This window comes from Mesocricetus auratus, unplaced genomic scaffold (genome assembly GCF_017639785.1).
Source record: "Mesocricetus auratus isolate SY011 unplaced genomic scaffold, BCM_Maur_2.0 Super-Scaffold_100003, whole genome shotgun sequence".
Taxonomy (NCBI): Eukaryota; Metazoa; Chordata; class Mammalia; order Rodentia; family Cricetidae; genus Mesocricetus; species Mesocricetus auratus.
This window is the reverse complement of record NW_024429188.1, coordinates 76,519,261-76,532,361: the sequence shown is the minus strand read 5'-3', so window position 1 is coordinate 76,532,361 and position 13,101 is coordinate 76,519,261. Positions and strand designations below refer to the sequence as shown.

Genomic DNA, 13,101 nt, shown 5'->3' with positions numbered 1-13,101 from the left:
GATAAAAATCTCAAATTAGTTTTGTTTTTCATTTCTCTGATAGCTAAGGATGTTGAACATTTCTTTAAATGTTTCTCTAGCATCAGAATTTTAATAATAGAGGTTATTGAGTATTTACTTAAATTCCAGAAATTGCTCTTAGTTCCTTTCATGTAATAATTTATTCAATAACCCACAAAACTCTCAGTACACAGTTATTATTTCTTTGCGATATAAAGCCCCATACACTAAGAATTTACATTGTTTGCACAGGATTAGACATGCAGAACAAAGTAGATCTAGAGCTGAGGTTTAAATTAAGCAACCAAATCCCTGAAGCTACACTCTTCTGGAGTGATATAGCAAGGGCAATATAGTCCAGCTCCTTTAATTTCGTATTTACTACAAATAGAAGTTCTAATACCCTTCTTTCTGACAGGATTGAAGGATACACCATGGTCTGTTTTTAGCCCTTAACAGAGAGTGCCTTTTAGTGTTCTTCTCCTCAAGAATAATACAGGCGTCTTTCTATAAGACATTCTCTGTGCAAATACATGTAAAACCAAAGCTAACACGACCCTTCCTCTCCTCTTCCACTCCTGCTGAAACTGCTTTTTAAGGGGTCTGGCTCTGTAGCTGTGTGGGAATAACAGATAGAAGAGGTCAGACCTGAGCTTTGAGCTTCAAGGTTGCAAGTCTAGAGCAACCTAGAGCAATAAGGAGGTCCAAACGTTTTGGAAAGCTTGACTAAATAGATTTTTTAAGAAGAGGTCATTGCATTTAAGTGGCACACATACATTTTATTTTCTTCTTTATATATTTCTGTATTTTCTAGTTTTCCATAATGGGATAGTGCTACTTTTATAAGTAGTAATTAAAAAGCAGGATTTAAAACAATGAAAAATTACTGAAAGAAGTCATAAAAGAGACATAGCACTTTATTGAAGCAGTAAAATACAACATATTCAAAGCCCACCCTGGTAGTAAAATGAGCCTGAAGTGCCTCTATTCTCCTTGTGTCTTTTCACCAGCCTTTTTTCTCTCCAATACAACTTTTCACACTGTCTATACCTTCTCTCACATACATGCTACTCCTTTCCACAGGGAAATGAATTCACTTTAATCTCCAAGTGATTGGGTTGCACACTTCTGGAATTGATGAGGGTGGATATGCATTTGAAGAGTTCGACTCTGGATAAGTTTATTCTAATAATTTCAACCAATCGTTGGAGCTGTCATGAATAGTTAGGAAACTTAATCAAATTATATTGCCTTTCATGGTGCATATTGGGAATGTCAACGTAATAGCGTTATTGCAGCATTATAAACACATGGTTTGGATATTATGCTAGAGCTCAAACTAGGAACCTTGTTCATGCTAGGCAAGCTGTATGCTGAGCTACACCCCTAAACCCAAAGGACTGTTTTTGAAAGGAAAAAAAGAAAGCAGAAACGTGCAGGGAAGTAGGAGAAAGATTTTGATGACACTGCTTCTGTGCCTCCTATAAATGTAAAATTTGTTCGGTGATTGGACAAGCAAATAAAACAATTTGATGGTTTTATTTCTTTATAGAAATGTATGACACACATGCTTTTCTCAGGTTAATAAATCTTAGAGGTAAAAAAATTCCTATTTTCTTAAAAAAAGAATTCTAGAATAAATATTATTAACCTCTATAAATAATCATAGATTAATACTTTTGTGTCCACATGTGGTATAGTCATCTATGTTGTTCAAAATACACACATTTCAGATGTCAAGATTATAAGATTTCTAGCCTATTTTCCACATATTTTTTTTTTCCTTTTTAGGACATACCTTTTAAATGTAGGCCAAAGCACAAAGCTAGGATCTGTACAATAACATTTCTGTCTTTCTTCTCTCAGGAATATTCCTGACCAGACATGGGTACAGTGTGATGAATGTCTTAAGTGGAGGAAACTTCCTGGAAAGGTGGATCCATGCACATTACCTGCTAGATGGTTTTGTTACTATAATCCCCATCCAAAATACAGGTAAGCTTCTAAGGCTCATTATTCTTTCCATAACTCCGGATTTGTCATCCTGTTTCACAGAACCACTTCATAACAAATCTACCTTCCTTAGCCCGGTATTCAAGCACCCTGTGGTGACTGTGCCCCATCTTAACTATCTATGTAACCTTATTTTTCACTACACTTTATCAAAATCCCAAATGTGCCATGGTTACTCTCTCCTCTATTACTTTGACAGTGTCCATTCTCTTAATTGAATCTCTGTATCCATGATCCTATTCAAATTTCAATGATTTTACTCTCACCTCCTGCACCATTTGATTCTTGACTTTTGTTCATATGCCATTTTTTAAATTTATTTTTTAAGAAACAATCTTATTTTACATGTCAGTCCCAGTTCCCTCTCCCTCCCATCCTCCCACGCCCCCCATATACCTCCCAATCTCACACCCCCATCCACTCCCCAGGGAGGGTGAGGCTTTCCATGGGGATCATCAAGTCTGTCACATCATTTGGGGGAGGGCCTAGGACCTCCTCAATGTAACTGGGCTGAGATAGTATCCTTCCATGGGGAATGGGCTCCTGAAGTGTATTTGTTCATTCGCCATTTTTTGGGGGGGTATTTTTCAAGTGTTCATTTTTTAAAATCCACAAAGCTTTTAAATTCTTTAAGACTATGTTCCTTCCATTCCACATTGAGTCAATAGCTTTCATATGCCTCTTCTGTAGAACCAATGTAAATAGAATCTGTTGCACATTCAATACTGTTTGTTTGCTTGTTTGTGTTCCTAATGTGCCATATCTTCCTTATAGCAGCCAACATCCAAACAGTGCCTGACACAACTCAGTACTTACATAGGCTCCCAATAAGTCACTCTGCTTCATTCTGGCTGTACTTTTTTACATAGTCTTTTTTGGGGGGGGAATCACATGCTGGTAAAAAAAGAAGGTAATCCAACATAGTATGCTTTTTATTTTTAGAGAAAATGTCTAGTGGAAGAAAGTAAATGAGTGAAGGCTAGGACTGTAATTTGTAAGCATCCCTCATAGTCTCCACGTGGGCCTAAACACCTTTCTGTGGAGAAGAAACGAAACTGTGTGGCCAGGTTATGAAATTGACTACTAGAAGTTTCTTTGTGAATGTTTTCTTCTTTTGAATGTGCTATCTTTTATCTGTTCACACATAGGCCAGGAGAGAGCCTTCTAAGCCACTTTACTCCATTGCAAAATGAATACAATGCAATTTCCAATTGATATTCATGTTTGTTTGTTATTTTCTCAGAATTACTTTGGCCACAAAATAAATTTGTGCTTTTGGTTTTTCTTCCCGAAATTCCCTTCTCAGTGCTTTATGTATAGCTCGCTTTTGTAGTGTGAATGGGATCCTAACTTTATACTGTTACCCAATTGTTGATCTGCTCTGTCATTAAGCTATCCCTTGAGGGAAGTATAGAGTAAAAGCTAGGACCATATTTTGTCTCTGAAAGATGATCTCCTTTCTATACTACAGGAGATGCTCTGTTCCGGAAGAACAAGAACGCATTGATGAAGACTTATACCTGAGCAAGGCTAAGCAACAGTTGAGTATATATGAGATGGTGCTCCACATCCTAGAATGGAGAAACCGCTCTCCCTATAATAAGATACTGATTTGAGAAGGGAGCTATCTTTGGAGCTTGCCTTCCTTGCCTGTTTGCTCTGCCATTTCCTTCTTGTAACTCACACAATGCAGAATGCCTCAACTTGTCATCTGCTCATTCATTCTCCCCCCTGCTCCACACACACACACACACACACACACACACACACACACACACAGAGAGAGAGACAGAGAGAGAGACAGAGACAGAGACAGAGACAGAGACAGAGACAGAGAGGCACAGAGAGAGATTATAAATGAGAATTTGAAATCTCTCCAGTCATATGATTCTGGAATATAGCCCTAGTTTCTCTGAACTTCATGAGTGAACTAAATAGCACCTAATTTTGAGACAGTCTCAGTATGTAGCTTAGACTCACCTATAACTCACTCTGTAGACCAGGCTGGCTTTGAGTTTACAATCCTACATTGGTCTCCAGAATCTAAATAGTGCTTTTTGTCTTCTAGAGAGGAAACTGTTGAGAAGAAGCAGCAGCAGACCGTGGGAAGTGACAAGCAGGTGAGACACAGGTCCATGTCTTTGTCTTCTCACACCTTTTTCCCTCCAACACAGGATTCAGGATGGAGAACGCTGCATAGCATTGCTGAGGGTTTCTTTTCACGCTCTCTTCTTTGGATTGGCTCTTTGGGTTTTGTGTTGCTCTTCTGCTGTTGATGTTCAGATCATGTAAACAGAAGAGTCACATCACTTATTTTGCAGACTTGGGTTCCGGGCAGTGGGAATGACACATTTGCTGTCACATAGCCATCTTCATAAGCTGCTCCTCTTGAGTGTCTGGTTTTCCTGTCTCCTTTCTTTGGGGATTCAGGGATCATTCCTTCCTCTTTTCTCTTGGGAAGAAGGGTTGGTTCTTTGTGCCTCTCCGTCCCCCCCATCCCTGCTTTCAGGCTGGCTGGCTTTATAAAGACTCTGCTGTTTTGAATTTTCAGGAGCACTGTCTCTCGGACATGGTTGCCCAGCTCCGGACGCTGAAGGGTGCAATAAGGTTGGCCGTCCTTTCAGGGACACTCCTTTCCTGACAGCCACCATAGCACCCATATATCTCTCCCACCCCTCCTTGCCTTTCTGCATGATTTCCCTCTTGATCCTATTTCCCAGAGATCTGCTAGTGGCATGTTAGATTCACTCCCTTCCCTAGCCGGGCAGGTGAGACTAATGAGGAGAGAGGCAGTTTAATGCTAATGCTTTTTCATGGACCCTGCTCGAGCTGAGGCATATGAGCAATCACGTTTCATATCCCATGTCTATACAGACATCGGGATCTCCTGGACTGCCCTGTCCTCATTCAGTTTGCCTTCCCTTTATTCTTTCACCCTAATTATTCGTATTTTCTTCATATGCTGGCTCTCCTACCAGATCCCAGGTGCATGTCTCTGTTGTGTGCACTGTGAACATATGGTAGCCTCTGGCATGTGTCTCTCCTAAACCAGCAGATACTTGCGGCAATGCTTTTCCTTTCCACCCATATTTTCAACACAGAGCTCGAAAGGATGAAAGCCCGGCCTTCACCTGGGTCGCAAGAACGAAATAGACAGCGATTGGGGCCTGGGTTTGTGTTGTGGGTGGGATAGGTCTAGTAACCAATACAAGAGTTGGGAGCAGTCTGTTGGTGTCTAGTTGACAAGGTTAGTGACTGAATGTGTTTGGGTTCAGTGTTCTAGTGTACATTCTGTGCACTGTTTGTTCTGTTTAGGAAACAGATTCTTTTTATTTGGCTAAGCATTCTTTCCTAGCATCAGAAGAATTGACACATCTTCTGGTATTTTGTTAAAACTTGGGATTTTATGAACTATTTCTTTCTTGCTAGGTCCTCAGTAATCCACCAAAGAGTCCTACTGCACAAGATATGGCTGAACTAAATGACAAGACAATTGGATATGAGCAAATCAATAGCCCTAACCTGCTTCCATCTGTTGGAGAAGAATACAAATCACCTCTTCAACTTAAGTCTCTGGATTCCAGTGTTTTTCAGTTTTCCAGGTGAACCTTCATTTGTTTTCAACAATAAGCCTTAGAATCTATTTTCCTGTAGAGTAATTTGTATGCCATATATAGTATCTCTTATATATAGTATTATGTAATGTAAGTGTGCCACCATGCCAGGTAAGTTGTTATTCTTAACAGATGAAGTTCACTCATGAAAATATAGTTTGGAACTGATAGAATTGTGTCTTGCATGCACCCCCTAGTTTTTCCTTCTTAGAAGTGCTATGTTGAGCCTATATACTTTGGAAGTGATAACTGTCTTGTGTTATCTACTGCAGTCTTCATATTAACTCTTTGAAAAGTATAAAGTGCTGTATAAATAAGGTAATGCTATATAGAAAATCATTGGCCCCGTACTTAAAATTTATGATTAAAGTTTACAGAAGATTCATAGGCCTAGGATATGTTGACCCTGTATAAAAATTGACTAGTAAAATGTTTCCTAGAAAAAAGTCATCACTGAAAGTTTGTTCTTGAATAACATGGTTGTACACCTCTTTAATCCCAGCTCGCAGGAGGGAGAGGCTCCTGTGTGTTTGAGACCATAGTAAATTCCAGGCCAGCCAGGTTTACACAGTGAGATCCTGTCCAGGAAAAAAGGTTGTTCTTGGGCGTCATTCACTTCATTTTCTACTGTTTCATCTATGTTGGTAGTCCATATAATAGGTGTTAGGCGTCTCTGAGGTACTAACACAACAACCCCATCGTGTCACTAGAAATGAGCACAGTACTCCCAATTTGCATGCCTTGCATTTATCTTCGCGGGTTTTCATTCTCGTAGGGCAGGCAGAGAATTGCTCTCAAATAATAGAAATGTCTACAGCCATCATTAATGTGATGTTACATAATAGCTGTGGATTTCTCAGAGCTCTCCTTAACATATCATAGGATCGAGGCCATAGACTATTTCCTAGGTCATCTAACCTTTCCTTCTAGTGATATACATTCTTTACCTGTTTGTTTCTTCTGAGGCAAGTCTTTCATCCTTGCAAACACAGACTTGCACAAGTTTTTCAGTTCCCTATACTGTGATTCTTCCACAATTAAACTGTGTAGACAACACAGGAATCTGTAGGTGCCCTGAACATGAGCAGATGGCATCAAGAGAAAGTAAACTCTGCAAGTAGGACTATGAAAGGAGTAAATGGCAATCTATATGAAAGCGTTGGAACACTGCCTTGCTTGGAATGTGATCAGTTCTCAGTAAGCAATGATTAAATCCAGGTGATATTGAAAGAGCAGTTTAGAAAACTGAATTTTGTAGCCAATGGGTAAAAAATGACGGTCTTCCCTGGTCTCTGTAGTTTGACCCGAACTCTAGTGCTGCTATCAATTGTATTTCATCATTCATTGCAGGTTTGAATTTTTTATTTAAAACTTATTTTTCATTTTACAGATCAACCCCCCCTCCCTCCAGTTCTCCCATCCCCACCCCCTCTTCCCACCCCCTATCTGCTCCTCAGATGGGGTAAGGCCACCCTTGGGGAGTCAACAAAGTCTGGCATACCAGGCTGAGGCAGGACCCAGCCCCGCCCCCTGTATCATGTCTCAGCAAGGTATCCCAGCAAAGGGAATGGGTTCCAAAAAAAGCCAGTTCATGCACCTGGGATAGGTCCTGGTGCCACGCAGACTATGGACTGACAGCTGGGGAACCTGCATAATTTTGTTTTTCAAGGACATCATTACTTCTTTCTTGGTCGTCTGGCTATTTTCATGGCATTGTTTTCAAATCCTTACACTTTAGTAACCACTTTTGTTTTTCTGCCTACATCTGTCACTCTGACATGGTTGAGGACTACCCCAGGGGAATTACAAATGTTCTTTGGGATAGTATAGTAAATATTTTGTGGGTGCAATACTATGCTACATCCATTGGGTGGCATACCTCGTCAGCTTTTATTGGAGACGTTGTATTGGTCTTCGTGGAATATAATAAGGTTTAGGCTGTAGAGGGCAAGTAACATGCTTTGAAAATTTATGTATAATTCTAATTTGTTGAGACTAAAATTTTTTCAAGAGATAAAGGATACCCATTGCTGCTAATCATATATTTTATGTAAGATTAGTAAATGATAATAATTACATTATTTAAGGCTACACATATAGGACCATTCAAGTTGGGGTTGAGGCACAGTAGCATTTCTGGCTACATAGGAGACTAAGGTCAGGAGGTCAGCTGAGTCCAGGGGCTAGAGACAAGCCTGGGTAACATACCAAAATACTGCTTCAATTTTTTTGTTAGCAGGGTTTTCATTTGGAAGTGGGAAATGGAGATACTCACAGGTTTAATAAAATATAGTTTCTGATAAGAGTGTTAATAAATAAGTTTAACCAAGAGGTGCAAAGCTTTCCTTCATTATCAAAAACCTAAAATATAATAAGAATTTTTGAGATTTTTAGTCCTGCTTATTAACTCTACAAAATAAAGTCTACTCTGTCCAGGAGACCTTTAAAAAGTCATACTGTGGTAGGTTAGAAGGGTCCCCCACAAAGGTCATTGGAAATGACTTTATGAGTCTTACACATCTAATAAGGGGAGATTAGAATTATAATACATTGAATAAACACTCACCTAAGATGTAAGATATCAGTCGTAACTTTTTATGGGAAGACAGCTTGTTTCTGTTAAAGAAAGTAATTTCTGTTCATTCATTCTACATAAATTTGAGTGATCCATGAAAGGTATTCTTTTAGGATAATGAGGGATCCAAGATGATGGAATAATCAGTGCTGTGTGTAAATATCTCCAGTGCATGCAAGTTTCCTTAAAAAATGGTACCAACTAAGGTCTAAAATAGCCATAAGTGTGTCAGCAAAGGAAAGAATTAATGATTATAGTTTATGTATTCTGAATAAATTATGCCAAAAGCTAACACGTTTCTATTTTAAGACTGGTTTCACCTGGAGGAACAAGCCTCTGACTGCTATCATTTTCCCCAGTTTTAGATTGTGGAAGGTATATCATAGATAGACCCAAAAAGACTGGGTTTCTCTTCATCCAGCTTTTTTTTCCGAGACAGGATTTCTCTGTATTACTTTGGAGGTTGAACTGGACTTGCTCTGTAGACCAGGCTGGCCTCAAACTCACAGAGATCCAGCTGCTTCTGTCTCCTGGGTGCTGAGATTAAAGGCGTGCACCACCAAAACCCAGCTCCCATCCAGCTTTATCTTCCTCAACTTGAAGGGTGGAGACACACACCCAAACATAGCAAGCTGTCAAAACTAGGCCTCCATTGCCCCAGCTCAAGATTGCTCATAGATCAAAGGTTCATAATGGATGGAGTAAGTTCAAAACTACCCCAGTCCTCATCCATAATGAAGGGATTTCTCTCTGGAAGAAACACGCCATTGTGTCTACTTCCAATTTTGCATAAATTGTTCAGCTTTGAGAAAGAGGCAAGCATTAAGGTTGAACTGCATGTCTTACCTAAAGGAACTGACTTTACCTAGAACAAATTATCAAGCGTTTCAGGTCTAAGGACATTGTCTGAAGTAAAATAGGTCATACATCATGACAGATAATAATTAAGAGGGCGCTTATAACTCCATATTATACAACTTGCAAAAAAATAAAATAGCCAGATAGTCAGAAGTTTGGTAATAGAAAAAAAGACAATCAAGGAATGTTTCTTGAGATGGCAGTTAATTCCAGTTGTAAGCAAGGGTTTGCATAAACACAAACTGGTACCCACTAAGAAACAAACAGAATAGGACAGAAAGTGAACTTGAAGCCAGTACCCAAGGTACATTCAGATCAAACAGCAAACAGGAGCAACCCCATTGGCATGGATTTTAATACTATGACCACCAACCACTGGCCAAATAATGCTCTGATCCAGTGACAATTCCTAAGAAGCCAGGTTTAACTCCTTACATTGTAGTGGCAGCCTCCAAGCCACAAAAAAATGTAATATAAAATGGTAAAAACTCAAACTGGAAAAAGTTACTTAACCACACACTTTGACAAAAAATGATTAGTGGTCTATTATGGACCAGGGATGAAACCTGAGTTGTCTGGGGGAAAAACACCTAAAATCAAGAAAAAAAAATATATCTGAGTTACATTTTCAGATGCTGCAGGATAAGGTGGAAATAAACTTCAGGGAATCAGCTCATCTAAGTCACTAAGTTGAAGAACAAACCTGGGCCTAGCAAGATGGTTCAGAGGGTGTAGTCAAGTTTGATGACCTAAGTTCAATCCCTGGGACACACATGATGGAAGGAGAGAACCAAGTCCTACAAGTTGTCCTCTGACCTCCACAATGTCCAGAAATTTTATACTATATTTGCTAAAATATTTAGGTGTCATAAAACAAATTATGAGATATGCAAGGAAATATGAAAGGATAAACTGTATGTAGAAACAAAATTAGACTGCTGAAACTGATTTTTTTTCTTTTTGGTTTTACGAGACAGGGTTTCTCTGTATTGTTTTGGAGGCTGTTGGTCCAGCCTGGCCTCGAACTCACAGAGATCTGCCTGCCTCTGCCTCCCGAGTCCTGGGATTAAAGGCATGCGCCAATACCACCTGGCCTGAAACTGTTCTTGACAAGACCTGGGTTTTTAGTTTAGCAGATATACTCCAAAGCAACCATTAATAATATACTCAAAGACCTAAAGGAAAAATGGATGAAGTATTTAGGCAGGAATGAAGACATGTTTCATAAAGTACAAGATAGCAATAGAAGAACAGAAATTATTTTTTAAAATAACCAAATGGACATTCTGTATGTAAAAAGTACAAGAACAGGCATGAAAATTTCTCCAAAAGGCCCCAACAACATACATTAATAGTAATAAGAATAACGAAGTATCAAAACTGAAAAGTTCAATTCCTTATTATTCATTTAGAAGAACATAGACAAAAGTGAAAATGGAGAAAGCTTCAGAGACATGTACACCAACTATACATAATATCACATGAAGAAGAGACAGAGAAAAGGAAGTAGAAAAGGTATTTTAAAATAATGGCTGAAAACTTTCCAGATTGGATGAATGGCATTAGCCTGGGCACTTAAGTGCAATAAACTCAACGTACATAAACATCCAGACCCATGATAGTGAAATCACTGAAAGCCAGAGACAGAGGGGAAATCTCTAAAGCAGAGAGTTAAAATGAATGACCTTGTGCTAGCAGATCTCATTAACAGGTAACTTCTCATAAAAATCAGTGGAGATCAGAAGGTAACGGGTGCTATTGTGACTTGGATATGGTTCATTCCCAGAAAAACTTGGGTGGACATTCAATTGCCAGTGTAACAGTATTAATCAGACCATTAAAAGGTATTAGCATTGTGGAGGTCTCTGTCTTCTGCATGCTCTCCTTCCTTCTTCCATAAGTCAGGCTGCAGTGAGACTTTCTCCAGAAGCCAACTAGATCAGGCACCTGATTTTGACAGCAGCCAGAGCTATGAACCAAAATAATTACCCCTTTCCCTATAAGTTACCCAGGCTTGGGTATTCTGTTATTACAATAAGAAACAGACTAAAGAAATATGAAGCCGGGCGTTGGTGGTACACGCCTTTAATCCCAGCACTTGGGAGGCAGAGGCAGGTGGATCTCTGCGAGTTCGAGGCCAGCCTGGTCTACAGAGTGAGTTCCAGGACAGCTTCCAAAATAATTCAAAGAAACCCTATCTCGAAACCCCCCCAAAAAAAGAAATATGAAGCATTTAAAGTACTAGAAAAAGACTATCAACCAAAATTTTAATTCCAATAAAATTATCTTTAAGAAATTAAATGAGGTAAATTTATTCTTTGGTGTAAGAATATACTGCTAGCAGACCTGCCATATAAGAAATAATAAAGGACATTTTGCAGGACAAGGACTGTCTTTCAGTAATTTCTTATGAAATTAGACAATAATCTGAATGCTGATAAAGATAATCGTGTAATGAACTATAAAATAATATGTCAGTCTTCATTCTATTGACCAATTTAAGAAATACTTACTTAAAAAGTTTATATGTAATTGTGTATGTGTATAGAGTTTAGTCCTTGGATTTCTTTTGTATATAAATATAATTTGTGACAATAATAAACACACAGGAAGTGGATGATAGCAAGGCTGTATTGGAGAGTACAGACAGGACCTCTGATGCACAATCAGAAGTGAAGACAGCAAAAATTAAATAACAACATCAACAAAAATTGTACTTGTGTCAGGTGGTGTTGGGGCACGCCTTTAATCCCAGCACTCAGGCAGCAGAGGCAGGCAGATGTCTGAGTTTGAGGCCAGCCTGGTCTACAAAGCGAGTTCCAGGACAGCCAGGGCTACATGGAGAAACCCTGTTTAGAAAAAGAAAATTGAAGCCGGGCATTGGTGGCGCACGTCTTTAATCCCAGCACTCGGAAGGCAGAGGCAGGCGGATCTCTGTGAGTTCGAGGCCAGCCTGGTCTACAAGAGCTAGTTCCAGGACAGGCTCCAAAACAATACAGAGAAACCTCGTCTCGAAAAACCAAAAAAAGAAAATTGAGCTTGCTCTGTTTTCTTCTTATAGTTTCCTCGAACAACACAATATTGTGAAAATAATTATTACTGAAATAATCTTGGGCTAGCTAGGTGGTTCAGCAGATAAAGGTACCTGACACCAAGCCTGACAACTTGTGCTTGATCCCAGGAATCCACAGGACAAGAGGACAGAGCCAACTCCTACACAATATCCTTTGACTTGCATGCATAGGCTGTGTGTAGCACCAGCTTATGTACATGCACGTACTTAAATATGCAAAATAAGTAATCAGCTGGAAAAATAAGAGTTAAAATAATTTGTTAGATTTGTAAATGTTTTACTAGACAATATACACATAGCATGAAAAAGAAACAATATTGGAGAAACAAAAGAGCAGAGAAGGCATAACACAAATAGAATACAAAATCTAAATAGCCATTATAAATTCTACCATATCAATAATAAGCACAATGCTTCTGTGTTGCACAGTTGAGTCAAAAGGCAGATGTAATCACATTAGATTTTCTTTAAAAGTCTAGATATGCCAGCTAAGAAGACACTTTAGATTCAAATATGTAAATGAGCCAAAAGTAAGGGACAGAAAATGGCATACCATACACACAGCAACTTAAGAGTGATAGAGAGTTATTCTTACACCAGATAACGTATGTTTTAATGCCAAATGTATTACTGTACACCTGTAATTCTAGCACTCAGGAGGATGAGGCATGAGGACCACCATCACTTTGATGTCAACCTGGTCTACAAAGCAAGACAGTCTAAAATTATGTGCACTAAAACAAAAATGTTCTAGATATAAAAAGAGACATATCAGAATGAAAATGCCCTTTGGGAAGACACAGGAAGAAAATCCCTAAGCATAATCAAACAGAATGGAGGAAATGATTAAACACAAAGTGGAAATAAAATGGGGCATAGCAAAACAATAGAGAGAGGTCAGCAAGAACAAAATGTACAGTTTTGAAAGAACCACAAAATTTAAGAAAAACCAAAGCAATTATATTTAT

The 13,101-nt window shown here is 38.9% G+C and overlaps 1 protein-coding gene across 1 annotated transcript in view; it reads left to right on the top strand.

Annotated features, from left to right (window-relative positions):
- The window catches only part of Morc4 (MORC family CW-type zinc finger 4), a 57,300-nt gene that overhangs the window by 31,638 nt on the left and 12,561 nt on the right, over positions 1-13,101 (top strand). The window contains exons 11-14 of the mRNA XM_005076697.4: positions 1,867-1,995; positions 3,485-3,553; positions 4,082-4,133; positions 5,443-5,615. Of these exons, the coding sequence (XP_005076754.1) occupies positions 1,867-1,995; positions 3,485-3,553; positions 4,082-4,133; positions 5,443-5,615 (423 nt within the window). The remainder of the gene's footprint in view (positions 1-1,866; positions 1,996-3,484; positions 3,554-4,081; positions 4,134-5,442; positions 5,616-13,101) is intronic.